Here is a 19075-nt window from a genome sequence, read left to right as displayed (position 1 = left end):
ATTTTGGATTTTTGTATCAGGAGTACATGATATGCGAAGAGGTGGCATAACTCTTAATTGAATATCGATACTTACTTTTGATACCAGGAGAACGTGATGAGTGTGGATTTATCATAGTTTCTAATCCTGTCTCAAAACTTACCTTTTGTATCAGGAGATCATGGTGAACGAGGAGGTAGCATACTCTTAATTTAATATCGATACTTACTTTTGATATCAGGAGAACGTGATGTGCGTGGATTTATCATAGTTTTTAATTCTGTCTCTAAACTTACCTTTTGTATCAGGATATCATGGTGCACGAGGAGGTAGCATAACTCTTAATTGAATATCGATACTTACTTTTGATATCAGGAGAACGTGATGCGCGTGGATTTATCATAGTTTTTAATTCTGTCTCGAAACTTACCTTTTGTATCAGAAGATCATAATGAACGAGGAAATAGCACAAATTTAATTTTGGCCCGAATTTTACTCAATTTATTAGGAGGACATGGTATTAGAAGAGATGGAATTAGTTCTTAAAACTAGCTCGATACTTACCTTTAAACATGCTGGGAAATGAAGAGAAATGAAGGGAACTGCCGGGAGTTGATAGGAATTGTCAGGGGGTGTTAGGGGATATGGGGTAGTGTTAGAAATTGTTAGAAGGCGTTAAGGGATGTTAGGAGATGTTGCAAGGTGTTAGGAGGTGGCAGGGCATGTTAGAGGGCGTTAGATGTCGTCAAGTAATATTAGGAGTTGTTAGGTATCAGGAGATGTTTGAGGATGTTAAGAGATTGTAGACGGTGCTAGGAAATGTTATAGTTCAGTATGGCATGTTAACGGGCGTTATGGTTTATTGAAAGACGTTAGGAGGATGTTGCAAGGTATCAGAGGATGTTACAAAGCTCTAAGGGATGTTAGAGGGCGTCAGGGGTTGTTAGAGGGCATCAGGGGATGTTAGGTGTTAGTATGTTAGTATGTGTCAGTGTCGGTTTCAGGATTTGTTAGGAAATGTTAAATGTGTTAGGAGGTGTAGAAGGTATTCCAAAGTGTACGGAAAGTTCGTGTCAGTGACCGACTGCCGACGCGGCTAAACGAACACTGAACAAAAATTTCGTTGTCATCATGTAGGCGCGCTACATGCCCATGTTAGACGGGAACCGATTCTAGCGAGCTTATAGGTTGTTGTATCGTAAGCGCGTAGGTGTGCCCCTCTTATGCGGCATCCTATGCTGGCCGGTTCGTCAAGTCGGTTGTCGCCTCATAGGCGCAGGGATGCCCCGGTCTGGATATTTTGTTTAATATTTAACAAATAATCTATTTTTTCGAGACTAAATTATTGTTCAGTCCAACTTGAAAAGCCCCATAAACTGGTGTTTTCACTTCTAAATATTATAAAATGTATTCTTAAATATACGCTTCTGGTTTGGAGCCAATTTTGTCAAGTGTCTCGTTCTTTTTTCATTTCGAATTTATATTTTACACCCGTTTATATTCAGAGGAGGGTTTCAGTTTTGTGAATCAGCCTGTATCGCGGCTGCGTAGGTGCGCCATTGGGGGTGAACGCAAACGAGCGTCGACCAGCTTCTTGGCGAGGCTCCGATTTTACACGGCCTCCTAAAACTAACGATAACGAGTGACATACGAGCCTTTTTTGTACCATCTCTCGCTCTCCTATCGCGCGGATAGGACAATTTCGTCCTCCGTATCTTTGTGGGTCGTGGCTCTCCGAATGTTGTCGCGTTTCCACGACGCCACGGGATAACGACCCCAGATTGATAACGTAATTTAATCGGGCGACGAGGAACGCGAGTGTCGCGGTGGATTCGGTACGTTTAAAATACAGCGAAATATACCATATATGTTCGTTGCACTTTCGTTCTAATCTCGATCCGCGTTATATTTCTTTCGTAACTGCGCTCCCTTTTACGACTGCGCTCTCTTTGGCTCCGTGTGCGCTCTTTAACTCTACCCCCTATCTGTCTCCTCTTTTGTTGTTTCTCGCTGCTCTTTATAGAGCTCTGTGCCTTTTTGTCGTTTGATAACTCTGTTCGCTTTCTGCAATCATCCCTCTTTCTCGCACGCTACAGCATCCTCGCAATTCCGCCTCCGAAATTTTAGCGTCTCTTTTAGTGACCTCAAATACTGCGTCGTAGGCATTATGGCAACGCGATGCTCGCCAGGGAATAAAAATAACTGGCGTGACGCGGCCTTTGAACGTTTCTTTAATTAAAGGCTTCTTTTAGGATCGTTTGCCTAGATTTTGAAATTTTCCTAGAGTGCACGTGTAAGGAGTTAAGGATATAATGACGATTGAATGGTAGGATGTAAACAAGAGGCTTGGTTTCTTTGAGTTGTACAAACGTGTCAATTTTGTTTATTATTAAGATCGATAGAAATAAAGATAGGATAAGTCTTTAATCACTGACCTACTCATAGAAAGTCTATATCTTCGAAGAGAACATTAGCGAATATCAGTCTAGATTTACCTTCTGAATGTTAATAAATCCTGGGATTTGTACATAAAAATTAAAAGGCCTATAAATAAACCCCTCTACTCGATGCAGTTAATGATAGAAAAACGAAAGTTAACTGTTAAACCTATAACAACGTGTAAGATTCGTACCACAGACTTTGAGTCGAAGATGGAAAACACGAGTCAATCACGTCATGAGGAAAGGGCGCAAGGATTTTTATACTTGATTATGGCACGCGCAATACTACAGTAAATCGTAGGTCAAAGGGTTAATCAGAGAAAAGGGACCACCTACAATTTTCACCTTCGAAATCGAGTTACGAATCGATTGTGCGCGAATCTACTCGTGAATTTTTCCTCCGAAATCAGTTTCCAAGCGAACCGAGTTATCGGGCTCGCTCGAGTGCCTTTATCACGGCTTTTAATTACACCCATCTCGCTCGATGGTCGATCGAATCGACTCGTTTGAATTTACTGCGAAATTAATGTCGAAACGTCGTCCGTTGCCCATGAAAAATATCCTCTTTAAGCTTGAGCACAGCGTGTTCTCCAAAGATTGAACCGAGGCGGAAGCAACCTGCACGTTCATCGTCGGAGTGTCTCTCATCTTCGTTTTATGGGGCGTGTTTTCGAGCGCGGGGCGCGAAAGGATAAACGAGTTCCGAGCCATCCGGGACATCCACCGCTCGTATTTGTCGACTGATCGATGCTGCATTTATTTAAAACGAACGAGAAACCCGAACTTAAGTAAAACAGGCACGATAAATAGGGAACGTCCGGCGAAACAGACTCTATTACGATAACGAATCGATCGCTATGAAATACCGATACGATATTGGGAATTTAGGTGTCCTTTTTTCTCTACCGTTGAATCTCATGATTTGTTTTTCCTATCAGCTATTAATCCTACAGCTTTATTTTTGCGTTGCCCAATGGGTGGGTCGTGTATGTTTTCTTACAACTAAATTATATTTTTCCTATTTCAGGAACGATATTTCGCGGTTACTCTAACAACACGAGGGTTGGAACGATTAAATGTAGTATATTTAAAGGATGCTTGTTCGTCTGGTTTTTCTTCTTTTGTTTTCCGATCGATGTTACCGTTGCATTTCTGGACCAGGAAAAATATTTTTCGTTTATTCTAAAATGTAGGCGTGAAAACGTTTGAGTGCATAGTATATTTAAACGATCCTTCTTTCTCTACATTTTCTTCAAATCTAACCTAATCGTTTCTTTCGAAAGAGAAGATTCTTTTATCTTCGAATAAGTCGAGTCAGATTCTCCTTGCGCGGACGAAAATCGACAACGAAAGGCGTATATGAATAATGAAAAGCGGTCCCGTCCGTTGGGTGTTTCATTATTTACACGGATGTCCGCGAACGAAGGAAGGATTATCGTTCTGACATGCAGATTGTTCCACCGAAACCGCGCGGTCCAGGCAAGCGACGCAATGGTGAGATAATTTATCGTCGACGCTATGCACAGTCCAATACGTTTTCATGATTTATTAAGAACCCCCACGTCTGCTCCATTTATGGAAGATTTCTCTTCAATTTCGAGTTTTTTCGAGAACCACTTTCCGTTCACGTTTTATCGCTGACCTTGCTCGATATCGAGAGAAAAGGGACGATACCTTTTTTAATTCGTCTCTTAGTAAATACGTGGACAATTTTTAGGATATTAAGAAAAACATGTTACTAAGCACGTTACTTATTTTTTAAATATCACCTTCGACACTTGTACAAGTTACAGTTTCAAAGTTCCAAATAAAAAAATGTTCCTACTACAACGATGTTGCGATCTGCGAAAGAACAACAAAGTCGGCAATCGAGAACATTGGCGATGGGGCACGGTTCGATATTATCCTCTAAGCTGGGGCCAATTTCATCGCCGCATACGAATGGAGAGGCATTATACGGTGTTTTATTACGGGTGAAGGGGGAGGGCGCGGGTTAATTAAACGGTACTTTGAGTTTCGCCCGGTAACATTAACCTTCAGCCGGCTGAAAAATATGTGGAGGAAGCTGCCGCGGTTCGCAGCGGCTTTATTACGGCCGAATTAATTAAAATACACTTAAACGGAGTATCGTTAATTTCGGACCGGCAATTTAATAGCTGCTCGGCTTCAGATTTAATCTAACGTTGGCTAGTCTTCCGCGGAAACGGCCGACCAAATTGCACCGGCGTTGTTGCTGTCGTTTCGACCGTTTTAGCTTCCCTTCTCTTTACGCCTAGTGATGCGCACGAGACGAGATAAATCTCGATCTCGTCTCGATTTCGAGATGCGATTCGCAAGACGCACAGACAAGACGTGCAGGGAACTTCGCGGTGAATAGAAGGGACCCGAACGATTCCGTTTTGAAGTTTAAAGAGATCGTTCTCAAATTTAAAATGCACGACAACGTGAAATAACGAGAGCATCCGTTGCGTATGTCGCAGCAGCTGCGAAGAAGCTCTCAAAATCGCGAAATAAAATTGCCCAAGTTCGATCCAAGTCGCGAGGTATGTACGACTCGATGGGGTCACGTTATCGTCCATCTTCTCGCCGGATTGCGATTCACGGCGTCGTGTTTTTCGTGTCAACGGCATGGAAAGGTCACGCGGGCCTGTCCTTCGCCAGGGCGACACTTTATTGCGCTCGTATATACGAGATTAGAGGGGACGAAATTCCGGTATCCTGCCACGCTCGGACCTTTCGCGTTGTTCCTAGTACGAGCTGCCTTTACGGATTCAATATGTGAACTCGATAAATTCACACCCCTTTCCGTTCTCCAAACACCCCGTCCCCTTTCCAAGACTGTTGTTCGCACTCCCTGTCTGCTAGTTCTTCGACACACGCGAACGTCGTACGTTTTCTTCTAGAAAATTCTACGCTATTCCGTTTCTCATCGGCGCCATGGGTGCGTATCGAGTTTGTTTGCTTTGCGGGTTTCGGGAACCGTAGAATTGCCGTTGAATTTTCGTTCGAGAGAAGCTTTCGCGTTGAGCGGAGACGAAGGGTGCGCGAGCGAAATGTCTGATGAAAAACAGTGACGATATTTACTCGTAGGTTTTTTTGTCGTGAAGATTCGACGCTCGCTGCTTTGAATTTTACGCTTCAGGTATTGTTATTTTCGATACCACGTGAAGTAATTTCAAGATGATATAGAGACTATTGATTAGTCTTATTCGTGATGCCTCAGGGATACCGAGGATCTGCCATTGTACTCCTATTCCTCCAGTTAATCATCCGAGGTGAATGTAACTCCTAGCTTTTCAGGGTAAGCTAATACGTTTTCTACGCGTGCCTCGTAGAAAATCTAGAGATGATCCAAAGGTGCTCTATAAGAATTTCGGTCATCCTTAAAGCAGAGCAACTCCCGATGAAAGGCGACACCGACACCTGTCCGTTGTCCTGCTCGAGAAATTCATTACAGAAATCCAATTTACGATAGCGCATCCGACGAGCGGGCCTGCACGCCGGGCCGTTAATTAGTCCGGAGGCGCCTTGTTTACAGATGTGATTTACCAGCCGTTGATCCAGGAACTCGGTTCTCATATTATTTAATAAACGATCCGGTCGGATGTATTCCGAGGCACTTTCGGGGATAATCCCGTGGAATAGGGCGGCCAGTTTGCCAGTTTATGGATTTTACTGGTAAACGTTATGTTGCTAGCTGGAACGCTGATTACCCGCCCGAATAAATTATATCGTTATCAAGGGGTGCATTCGCGACGATTATCATAAAATCACCGAGCATCGAGGTCGATTTTATGAACTCCATTTCGTTCGTTTTAGACCGTCCAACGGAAAACGGCCGAACGAGAATCCACGACGTGCCAGGGTAACTCGTTCGTTAATTGCCCGATAGCTTTCGCGTACTTAAAGCGTAATCGATGAGTGAGTTCTTTGAAAGTGTTCCTTCGCCAAGGTTGAAAAATACGCGACTTTGGGCGTTAGACGACAGTGGAAATATCAAACGTGTATGTTTGTTCAAAGTTTTTGTTCAAAGTTTTTATTCAAACTCCTTATCGTAGATTCACTAACAAATGAATTCTCCATAGCTAAATAGGATAAACATTTTATCCTATATTCAGAGTCGGAGGGTAAAGATCAGAAAACTTTTTAAATAAAAGCATCAAATGAGGCCCTGACGAAACAGAGACCCAAGGAAACTCACGACGCTTTCCTGCCATAGAAGACAGAAGACACTTTTGGGGAGGTTCCATAGAGCAGGGAGCGGCGTGGCGACGGAATCCGTCGCTTTCGATTAACCGTTCCATTTATCGATTGGGCGAAAAGAGGGCGCAATACCGCGAGCGTATTGTCGCTGGCGGCCCGTTATTCGGAATCCGATTTTCAGGCCGGCGGACAAAGTCGTCGGATCGTTACGCGTTCGTCAATTGCCGCTCGTTAGAGCTCCGTTCGACTACCGTCGATATTAACTGATTATTCGGCGCCGTCCGTTCAAACAGCTCTGTTTCAGAAATTTCAGAGGTTTCACTGCGCCAGGGAAATTTTCGAGTGGCACAAAGGGACCGCAATTAATCGCGGCTGTATTGTACCGCGGCCAACGTCTTTTTCTAATTAACGCGTTCAAAGATCGATTGCAACCATTTTTCGAAACCGTCGCTGATGTATACATTTGCTCTCAATCGTGTTTTTCTTGTTCCTTTTATCAACATTTTATCTAGACGTTTATTTGCAATGAGTCTGCACCTAAGAATGCGTAAGTACGTTCTACATTTGCGTAAGTATATTATTATACGCTGCCATTGACTCATGCATACTGATAGAAAGTATAATACTGTGTATAAAGTCTTAGGCCACTTATTCGGTCTCGAAATGTGCTATATATCTGCGAATAGATTAGGAACCTATCAAGATCGACAGAGAATTTACTCAGCAACACAATTGTACCGCACGAGCTCATGGGACATTAACATCAGAGTTGCTACACTAAAATTAAAAAGCTCACGAGACTCTCAGATACAGCGCTGACATTTCGAAAACTTTCGAAATCCATTTCAAGAGACGCAATTTGCCCCGAGAGAAAGCTTTCCGTAAACGTTCGGAAAATGTTTCGCTAAAAATGTTACAACTCAACGCGTCTCGCGCCCGGTAATAGAAAAAATTCAATCCCCCTTTTTTTTCCAATTTAATTTCCAGCCGCACTACACGCGTTACAGAGCAGCGATTTTTCATTTCCCGCGCCGACACATGAAAAACAATTTGACGCGGCGACCTACGCGATCCGCGGTTAATCCAACGATTAACCATCGCCGAAGCGCGGAACGTTCGCGTTTCACCTCGATTTTACAACCGCGTAAAGTGCATGCAGAAACAATAATTACTCGACGCGCGCGCCCGACAAGCATTATTTCGCGCTCTCAAAATCAATCCCGGGACAGCCAGTCCTCGCCTGGCGATCCCCATTCACGCTCGACATTAAACTCGAGCCGCCGCAAAAGCGATCCCCCGCGAGTAATCGCTCGTCGGCGCAAACAATTGTGACAAACTCGAGTAATTCCGCTTCGCTGCAACTACTCCGACGATACGAAAACCTCGCGTCAGCCGCGACTCGCAGGGATTCTTGCCTCGCGCGAGCCATTCGCCTTCTCGTTTCGATCATTAACCATTCCGACAACGTCAAAGCCTGGCTCCGCCGACGTTCGCGTTTCGCTCGCGTCGCAACTGAATCCCTGAAACGCGTGATTTCGGTTGGGTTTCGCGCGACTGTTTTCTCTCAGAGGTGGCCGAATATAGGTTAAAATATTAAAGAGCAAGTGGAAAATAAACAGTTTCGATAAATTGTTTCTTAAATACATATTTTCTTATAGGAATATGTCATACGAGGGTCGTTCAGAAAGTAAATTTGACGATGCCAAGGATGGTCTTTTGGTGAGATGGTAGAACTACAAAATTTTAGGAACATGTTCTCTCATTTATTTTGATCAGTTTCGTGTGTCGTAGACTCTGGTCGGTCGATTGTCGCGTGTTTTGTAACATTTTATAATGGCGATTCCGTTAAAATTTGCGTTCAAGTGTGAACCGCGTAGTATAATACGTCTTTGTACCGTTAAAAACTTCACAGCCACAGAAATTTATCGAGAATTATGTTCTGTTTACGGCGATAACGTTCCTAATTGGCCGCGAAGAGTTGCACGATGAAGAGCGCGAAGATCGACCAGCGGACGCAAAGTAGACGAAAGTCATTACGCTTTGGAAATTTGAAAGCTTGTTACTCGTTATACGAAATGTATTGAAAGATGTGGCGATTACGTAGAAAAATAAAAAATTGTCTAAACATTTTAAAAATGACCTTGTTTTTGTGTTTCGACCACTCTTTCACAGCGTAATTAGACCGTTGAACTTACTTTCTGAACGACCCTCGTAGTAATGCTCGAAAACGTGGGTGTACTTTCGTAATCGCAACCTAATTGATCGGTTCTATTTATAACGAATTTCGAACGTTTAAATCAACCATTAAATAATTCTCTACTAATCGAGTCATTCTACGTTCGAGGACCTCGCGAGTCAGATCGCGCAAGGGGGGAGAAAGAGGCGGTGGAGAAGGTTAGGTTAGGGTTACTGGCAATCAGGTGCGTTAATGCCAATCAATTATGTGTCCGGTTCCTCGTGTATCCCCTGTCCCCCGTCCCTCTCCACGAGTTCCTTCGTTCTGGGAGCCTCATCGATACTCCTCCCCCACAGCGTCGAATGGATATATTAGTTATCGATCTATTGGTTAGGATCCTGACACGATATTCGCGGGGTTTACGCTCGAGGTTCTCTGCGCTGGCTGCCAACATTGCTCTGATCGGTAATTTGACCGGGGACATGTTGATATAGATATGTTTGCGTGGATTCGGCCGATACTGTTTGCTCTATCCAGGAATTATGGATGAACCCTGAGAAATCCCTCGGGTCGAGGATTTTCCATGGCAGTTCTTCGGTCGAAAGCTATCGGTTATCCGCCTGTACTCGCAGTCACATATCAGGTAACAAGTATTTCCTTAGCACGAAAAGGGGTCTATTTGTAGGCTTTGTTACTCCTGTGCTCGGCTTTACGAATTTATTATTATTAATTGGATCTATTTAGTGACAGTATGCAGGAATTAACGTCAGGCTAAATTAACGCTTTACAATGGCAACTAAATCTTTAGGGTTCGTACAAAATTATGTTATGGTATACAAGAGCAAAGTGAATGGCAGAAATCGTAGGGAAACATTATGCAACGCTGTTACGTCTATCTTACATCTGGCTTCATTGTCGTTTATTTCCCGTGCCCGCTACGGACGTAATTGAGACGTTATTATTTTTCTTATATCGTGCTCGCGTGTCATCGATCTCGAGCGAACAGCCGCGAGTCGAAACTGCTTCGTTACCCTGGGTTCGTATCAATTACAGACCAACGGTTTCTGTCATCTCCGAAAAAAAGCAAGCCCACGGTTCGTTAACATAATTTCCTGGAACTCGGTGGGTTTTGTAAAATAATTTCACGCGGCGATCAATCTTCGCCCTTATCGCGGAACGGCACGAAGCTCTCGCACATAATTCAAACCGCGCGCGGAATGTATTCGAAGAAACGTCGGCCAAGTGCCAGCGGCGGAAAAACTTGGGGGAAACGAGTGGAAACGGGGAGAGAAACCGTGAAAGAAACCGTCGGAGTTTCGCGCCGCGAACAGCGGCCAATTCGATCGTTTCTTTCGCCTGGAATGAGCGAAAGCAATGGATAAGTTTCGAAGAAGCGACAGAATTTAAATCGCGGTACGACGACCTCGAAAATTAGTGGTCAAAGTTGTAAGAAAAATATAAATATCTTATATCTTTATTAATTGCTGTGCCGCGACCGACTGCTGTTATTCAGACTTGTGGTAAACTAAACACCTTCGAAGCAACTAAATTAATTTTGTTTCGCTACGGTTCCCACTCGAATTTATGTTGCAACTAGAATCTCGCGGGGACCAAAACCTCGTTCGGGAAGTATGAGTTTATGGCACTTCAACTATCGAGGTCAAAGCGAAAATTAAAGACGCCAAAGTTATAGTTAGCAAAAAAGATTCGAAATATTTCATTTAAAAATTAACTATTCCTTCCCTATCATAAACGTACCAACGGACTGTTTACGTTTTACGTTTCTTTATGCATTGATAATACCTCACGTTGAACGAATAAAAATTCCGCGAATCATCATCGCGAACATCTGTTAATCGAATGAAATTTCAACCGTCCCTGCAACAAGGTTTCCGTTCCCGCGGGAAACGCGTTGGCTAGCAGAACGGTGACGAAAAGCTGTAATTAACGATCCTCGATCGTTCCGGATAATTAAGCCTCAACTTGGCGACAATTAGTCGACTTTCCCCCGCCACTCGAGCGCCAAATACCATTCGTCAACCCCCTTTCGCAAAGAGGCTGTGTCGCGGTCGAGAGCGTACGGTTTCCCGTTCGGTTGACTAGAAAAAAAAGCTCGCGGTGCCTTGCGACAGTGGGAACAGTCGAAGGAAAATGTTAACTAAAAGTTTTCGAAAGGAGCGTTTAGTTAACGAAAGGATTAACCCTACAGTACGCTTAAAAAATCAACGCTTAAATCGTTTGAGGTCCTTATACTGCCTTGCGTTTGTTTCCGCAATAGAAAATAAATGGCGTACCGCATAAATAATTCGTCGACAGGGTAGTTTTAGGGTAATAGACTCGTTAACTGGTCCATACCGACGTCGCCGTAATGACATTCGATGGTAAACCAGCGCCTAATTACCAGCAGGCTCGTTGTACGATCGCGCGACCGATCGCAGGCTCTGTCGTCGGACAATAGGTCGGTCTTTGACCAGTGTCCCGCGATCGTTATCCATCGGCTATCGTTCGCCTCGGTAGCTTTCCAATCAATTCGCTCCAGTGATTACTCGACGCGATGAAAATCCATTCGCTTTTAAATTCGTTTAATTATCTCGAATACGTGCTGTCGAGGACCCGAAACGATCTCCTATGGTTGTCGTCGGCCTCCACCGCATAATTTGATATCGGGAGTCCTCTTCCTAGCCGCCTCGCGAACAGGAAAACCTCGTTACGAGGAATATTTTCCAGACGCGAAATAAACACGATGCTCGGCGCCGCGCACAAAACAATTACAGATAATTGAGCGATACGATTCGTTAGGGAAACGCGCCAGGAAAAATATCCTTGGTTTTCCTAGCTCGTCCATCGATACGTTGTTTCAAATTCAAAGATGAAGAGATAGGTTGCGTGATCACGCTTATGGCAATCCATAATGTTAGAAGAAGTATGTTTATTAGGGGGAACGGAAAGTAATATCGTTTCTGTGAATGTCGATGCTTGTTTATAATTTATCAACTCATCGTGTACCAATTTACACACTAGATGACGAAAGACTGTTGATAACGAGGGCGATTACATATCCGATTGAAAATAAAAAGTCTAAAAATTTTGAATTTAACGTAAAAGAAACGACATTACTTTCCCGGTCTCCCCAATAGTATCGTTCGTGCTCTCTCCAAATGCCAAGTTATCGGTAACGATACATTAGCAAAAAATAAATTTCCTGAGACAATTTTGATAACGATATACCGTGTAAAACTCGCACGCGATGAAGATGACAGAATTGTCCTGGGTACGGCGCACAGTCACCGCGACTGTCGCTGAGAATCGTCGGCGAACGACGCGATACCGCGTTTCGAGACGCTTCCGTCGACGCTTTCGCGATCGTAGTAAATTGCCGGTATGCTCATGCGGGCTCTGCCGTCGTCGAGAGGACCGCGTCACCCTCCATCAGAGCGAAACTGCTAGCGAAAGAGCAGTCTCAACCTATCCGATTCTAGGACGAGAGGAAATGCTCGAGAGCCAGACGCTCGCTTCCATTCCACTCCCATCCCCACCCTCCCTCGTGGTCTCTTCCTTAAACCCGACTCTTTTCAATATTCCTCTGTCTCTTTCCTGGAAACTACTTCGATCTTTCCCTTCCCCTCGAGCTCTGTCCCCCCATCCTTCCTCTACACCCCTCGCTGGAGCCCCTTTTTATTCCCTCCGTTCAATCACGGTCACCCTTTCCTGTCTGTTTTATCAGTCAAACCATCCCGACGAATCCTATCTCGCTGTTATTACCTCCCGTTGATATTTTTCTTCTCCCTCTTCCTGTTTCTACCAACTTTGCAGCTTCCCAGCCCCGCTCGCTAACCCTTTCCCACGAGTCGTTCTCGTTTGCTCGCGGAAACAACTCCCGTTATCCCTCCTCCACCCTTCGTCTCTCCTAGTAGTCTAAAATCGCACCGTCTCTAGTTTTTCGCTAAATATAAATACAATTCGAGGGATGATCTAACGGAAGTACAGTTGCTCGTTCCCCCATTAACTATTTCATATGTACGAGCCGTTCACTGCACGAATCGATCAACATCACCAGTCACATAAAAATTGTAACATTACTGACGATTATTTTTTGGCTGTTCTTTCTTATTCATTTTATATACCGTTAGATGAAAGCTACGTCTGCATTTATGCATTCTACGGTATTTATTTGAATTTATATTATAACGGGAACTTTAACAAATTTACAGACTTGGCGCATACGCAAGAGTTGGAGAGTTACATGAGTTTCAGCTGTTCGAAAATAATAAGATTTTCAATCTTAAAACAATGCACATTATTTCAACGCATTCGTGCAATGAACGGCTCATATCTCAGCGTTTCCTCGACAATCAAAGTTCTTTTTCGCTACCGTGTTTTCCTTTGGCGAACCTGACATACCTGAAGACAATGTCTCCTCGCGAGCCAGCCGATGTGCTGAAGCTGCGGCGGATCCGGAAGCGCCGAAGCCAGTCGCAGGGCCTTCAAGGTGAGGGCGGCGAGCGCCGAGTGAAGAGCATTAAACCAGACATTCGCCTCGGCATTGTCCGCAGCCCGTAGCCAGCATTCGTGCACACCGTCCGGGGAGTGTAGTTCCAGGATGCGTCCCTCTGAAACCAGAAAATCGTACGTCAGAGATTAACGTGCTGCTAGCCATTCAGAAATTTGAATTTTCCTCGATCGATCCGTCGGAGGATTCCATTAATAGCGAGCGTCACCTACGGGGGTGCGTTCGTCGCGCCTGAAAGGATCCAGGTCCACGGGGCAGTAAAAATAAAAAAAGAAATATCGAATTTTCGATCAAAAGGAAATTACGCTCGAGTTAAAAGCCCCTTTTCCGGCTCCTAGCATCGAAGCAACGTTAATGAATTTACGTCGGAAAATAGCAGCCGCACGCTGCACCCTCGAAGGGCCCTTACTTAAGTTTCTATCATCGGAAAGAAGCTTAAAATTAATAAATATATAACGGCTCGCAGTGCAAAATACAGTTTCGCTTCTTTGTCGATTCACGAGCTACGCTTAAAGTGTAAATATACATACTTCAATTCTCGCGCGTTCCTGATTCTCTTGGGAAACATTTATTTACTAGAATTATCAAATAAAAAATAAAACAAGGAAATTGGCTTACTAGAACACGATTAAAGCGAATAAATTGATCTGACTGTAAGTGCTCAATTTCTCTCACTAACGATTACAACTTGACGATGTTTGACCAGACTGCTTTTCGTTAACATTCGCGATATATGACACGGCTAGGGATCCTTATCAAACGGACTGCACCATAGAAGATCTTTGCATTGGAAAACCCATCGCGATAAAACAGAGAACCCGTCCTCGAGGGCAGTCGATTCGCCAGGATACTACTTTCGTCGTGCAAGCTCGGCGAACCGTTTCTCTTGACAGTGACGCAAACGGAGCCTCCATCTCTGTGGAGGACATCGGTATCAATATTTGGATACAGGTCTGCGAGACCCCAAAGAACCGTCGTCGAAAACGCATGACCCGTCAAAATCGTTCGTCAAAGACTTATTCAAAGCCATTCATCAGCGGCGAACCAGGTCGACATCCCCGGGAACAACCCTCGCGGAAACATACGAGTGGCTTTCAACGGAAGTCGAGCGCGCCCCTCTCCACCATCGGCTCCCTTAACCCTTAATATCGTTTCTCGATCCAGACGTCGAGGCAGCAGGGGGTCCTATCTCGTCTCGGACTTAATAGTTTTCGCATCGCCGCTCCGGTAACATTATAAAGGCGCCATATAACTTGGCGAGTGGATGACAACTCAATTTCAAGTTGAGCCTGACGTTGCCTCGCGTGCACCCTTCGAGCCCGCATACTCGGTTGCTAATCCTCGCCCCTTTGTTGCGCCTATCCTCGCGACATACCGATACGCACGCGTTTCATTTTAGTCGAAGAATCGAGATCGAGGCGGTCATTACGAAACGTATACACCTGATACAGAGGGATAAAGCTTCAACTATCGTTATGGAAAACGAATACGGAAAAACATTTCAGGTAAAGGTTGGAAAATTCGAAGGGGTCCATCAGACGAGAGACTACTCTATTTTCTCGTTTCAAAAAATTGATGGACCTTGTCGCTATGTAACAGATTAGCTGCCCCTGCTCTGTATTGGTCTTATAGCTAGGGTGCCATTGCTCAGTAACAGGTTAGCTGCCCCACCCTGTACATAAAAAATAGTCATACGCAATTCTCGCAGCATTCCTCGTCGCATCGCGGAAATATTTTTCGCCTTTACCGCGCCCCGAGCCTCATCCTCATTCTGCAAACATCGCCGTCTCTCCCGCAGGAACGCCACCCGGAGAGGGTTAACGGCTGCCTTTCACCCTCGCCCATCCCCACCCCAGTGCAGCAACACCCACCGATCCCCCGGGGGCTGGTAACGTTCGTTATCGCTTAAAAGTGTGGAAGAGAAACGAACATGGAAGTAGATACTTTGTATAAGAGACGGCGGACGTTTGTTACCGTTGCCTTCGCTGCCTGTCTTCTGCTCCGCCACCCCTCGCTGCACCCTCTCCAACCCCGAGGAGAAGGATGACCTGATACTATGAGGCGTTTAGACACGGCGTGCTTGTATTTAACGTCGTCTCGGTATCGCGCATTTTTAACCGCGTTCGCGTGCATTTCGCGGGCTTTCTTTTCGAGTATTCGACGTCGTCGATGCATCCTCGCCAATGAACCGTATTGTTTTTATCGTTTTAGAACGTTTTACTACGTATTAATTTGTTGTGGAAAGTCTGTGCCGATTTTTGGTAGGTGTTACAGATAATATATGACCATAGGACACAACATGTGTAGATCCCTTAAAAGATGGAGAGGTTATAGAACAATGGTAGTTACATAATTCGCGAACTTTCTGGACAACCCAATGCTATCTCAGAAAGTTCCAAGCTCCAATTAACCCCCCTATTCGAACGATAAACACCGCGTCTACAAGAAGAACTCCCGCGAACCGCGTCGAAACATTAGTCCCGAGAAACCGAGGATAGACATCGGCGCCAGTCCCTAAGTAGCCAACCAAGGTAGCGAGAGACCGGAGATGGGGAAACGCGGCTGGAAATACGAGAGTCGTTAGAGTCAAGGTGGCGAAGTCGGTCGTCTCAAAGGACAGATCTCAAAGGTTTCGCTCGCCGAACAGGGTCGGTTTAATTGCTCGCGACGGATCCCGAAGTTCGTTTAATTAACGAAACAACGAGGCCGCCGCAGCTGCGGGGTTTTGTCGTGGCGTTTCACGCGCATCGTCTCCGCCTATCCATTCGTCAGCTTTTCTATCCGTCCCGCGCTCCGTTCTGTATGGCGTTTCCGCGCGCATCGTGACCTGGTAATCTCGCTTACGGTGTTGTGTGTACCCGTGTAATTTGCACGGCTTTGACCAGCCATCCGTTCCCGGCGTAAAATCGGGAGGATCCTTTGTTCTTGACGGTGGCTCAAAAACAGGGCGATAAGGTTAGTAAATTAGAGAAGGTTTTTGGAGAGGTAAAAGCCCGGGAGCTGAGGATTCTTCTCACTCGCGGTTGGGACTTTTTTTTCCAATTCTTCTTCGTCCCTTCCTCGTCTTCTTCTTCTTCTTCTTTTGCCACGCTACCGGAAAAAGCCTCGAGGGATTTTTCTTCCGTTTCAAGACGGTAAAAAGATTTATAGCCATCCCCTCTTTCTTCCGTCCAACGGGTTTAATTCAAATTTCCTGTTGCGGAATGGCTCTCCGCGGTTTCACGGCGCATCGCGTGTCCCACCTTGTTCGTTTGTCCTTTTTCCCGCTTTTCTCTACGTGGACGAAGTTCGTTTTCCCTTCTTTCGGCTCCGGAGCGGACGCGACTCGAAACTGGGACACTGCTTTGAGGCCTTGATGACGTTGTGGTGTCACAGAAAATGGCCGGCTCCAAGGGCTGGTAAATTTAAAGGACACCGACAGATAAAGTATTAACGGACTCGTTCATAAGACCATCCGTTTTAGACTTCGAAACATTCACGACGCTGATGACAAACTTGTTATCCACGAGCCGCGTCGTTAAGGCGACTCCATCTGCGCTATTTCTCTTCTTCGCAATTCCTTCTGTCCCTCTTGTTCGAGACGAAAATTCCACCTTTCAGTTTCACGTTTCCCTCGGTAACGTATCCCGGCACGTTTGACCAAGTAACTGGCGCGTCCCTTTCGCTGGAACACCGCGTAACCGAGCTCCTTTGACCACTCCCTCCTCCTCGAAAGTCAGATGATAAGGTTGAGAAATCGACTCGGCTCGTGTACCGCTTCGCATCACCTTTTCCGCCTCGCGAGCGCTTCACCTCCGACAACAAAACAGCGTTTCTTCGCGAAGAAACTCGCGATATATTCTGTACGTTAAAAAATTCGTGGCACTCACGCGATTGATTCACGAATATGAAATTCACGCGGACCTGCCACGCCGATGAACTCGAATTCGGTGCAAACAGCGCGAGAAAAATCCGCTCTGGGGTGAAAAGCGCCACGAAAAATGGGATGACCATGTAAACTTTTAATTCCCTATTTCATTCCGATTGGGCAGATTGCGAGTCGCGTAACGAAACGCTTCGACGTTGAGAAGAGAACTGCGCGAGTGTTGTCGGTTATGCCGAATTACCGTTCAAACTGTTCGACATTTCCAGCTTTCGCCGACTAATTTCGACGATCCCAAGACGGAACTGTTTTTCAACTGGTGCTGAGCACGATTACGGTCGAAATTACGGGGATCTCTATTGAAAACTTTGCTCCCTTTTCCTCACTTTGTTTCAGCGATCTGTTTTCCTTTTCGTTTGCCGGATGGACTCGATAAAACGTGCGAACGACTTATGCTCGCAAAAAAGATAAATAAAATTTCGACCATTAGGAATACTGGGACCTCGCTGATCCACGGTTGATTTAACATAATAATATAAGTAATACATTAAATGTAAATAGATATTATTAATTATTATTTAACGTGTTAATAATGAAATATAAAGTTATGTTAAGTTAATGTTTCAAAACATTTGTTGGACTATGTAAAAGTTACGCAATTTGGTTCCCTATTTGCATCGACGTTGAAAAATCGAATATTTTGAAAGTCGACGGAGCCCATTGCTTTCTTCCGAAAATAAAAAAAAAAGCCACCAAAGGATTGCCTCGACGGATCTCGACGACGCTTTCAGCGCGAAGTGACTTGTCTGCGCCCGCTGGAAAGGAGAAACCTTTCCCGCGGTAAATCCCAGCCATTTTCCTCTCGCTCCTACCCCTGTGTCCTTTTTTAATCTTTTAAAAGGATAAGGAGAAAGGGCGGAGAAATAGAACCGATTCCACGCGACGTGTTACAGGATCCGCGTTTCAACGGCACTCCTGCGAGTGCGTGTCGCCGTCGAAATCGTTTAGAATGCTAATTCTTCGAGCTGTCGCGGCGAATGGGAGCCATATCCTTTGAGCGAAGACTGATTTCAATGAACCCACACACGGAGGAGTGGGGTTCTTTAGAACGAGTTTGTCAAAATGGACACAGTTCTTAAAAGCGACGAACAATGAAAATAGCATAACGAACGAATCAATTGCCAACTCTCGAGCTAATTATACAGACATATATGCACATCTGTGTGACATCGAAAACAGAAATCCAAAGTTTCCCTGAGTTAATACCATGGATTAATTTCAATGGACAAGAGAAATCCTCCGCGGTGACTTTATGTCTGCTTCCAATGGCATCGTTGCGTTCCCTTTGGCGATGAAAAAAGCGACGAAGTCGACGGGAGCAGAGCGAACACGGCGGTATAATTCGACGAAGAGGAAATTGTGGGATCTCTGATACCTCAAATGTGCATCATGGAATTCTGGCCGCTGCACTTTCACGGATTCGCCAACCACCGGATACTAATCACGGAATATTGTACGTAGCATTTTCCGTATTGTCTCACGATTGATAAGGATCGTCGATGGAATTTTGCATGATATTGGTTCCGCTTATTTAAATACCCAAACGCCATCGATTACTTGGAAACAGCGTAAAACATTGTTGCAATTCGCTTACTTTTTGTGGTTTACTCAGCAAAGGCTTGATAAGTAGAAACAGCGTAGCATGTGTCACACGCAAAGTAGAAACGCTACCTTTCGAGTCAGGCGCGCAGGGAAAACCATGTCTCGTGTGTCAGACGCAAAGTAGAACTGGATTCCACGGTATCGGAAATAGTATTGCCTGTTGCGAAATCAGACCCATTTTCCTATCGATGCTGGAATCGCAACAGTCGTGTCTACAAAAATGCAAAGTAGCAATGGTCAGA

The 19075-nt window shown here is 44.9% G+C and overlaps 1 protein-coding gene across 4 annotated transcripts in view; it reads right to left on the bottom strand.

Annotated features, from left to right (window-relative positions):
• Positions 1-19075, bottom strand: part of LOC128896078 (beta-1-syntrophin) — a 319965-nt gene that overhangs the window by 53856 nt on the left and 247034 nt on the right. For all 4 annotated transcript variants that reach the window (XM_054159243.1, XM_054159246.1, XM_054159247.1 and 1 more), the window contains one exon: positions 13201-13409. In XM_054159243.1, coding sequence (XP_054015218.1) covers positions 13201-13409 — 209 coding nt within the window. The remainder of the gene's footprint in view (positions 1-13200; positions 13410-19075) is intronic.

This window comes from Hylaeus anthracinus, unplaced genomic scaffold, assembly GCF_026225885.1.
Source record: "Hylaeus anthracinus isolate JK02 unplaced genomic scaffold, UHH_iyHylAnth1.0_haploid 5, whole genome shotgun sequence".
Classification (NCBI taxonomy): Eukaryota; Metazoa; Arthropoda; class Insecta; order Hymenoptera; family Colletidae; genus Hylaeus; species Hylaeus anthracinus.
The sequence above is the reverse complement of the archived record's forward strand: the minus strand, read 5'-3'. Positions and strand labels throughout refer to the sequence as shown.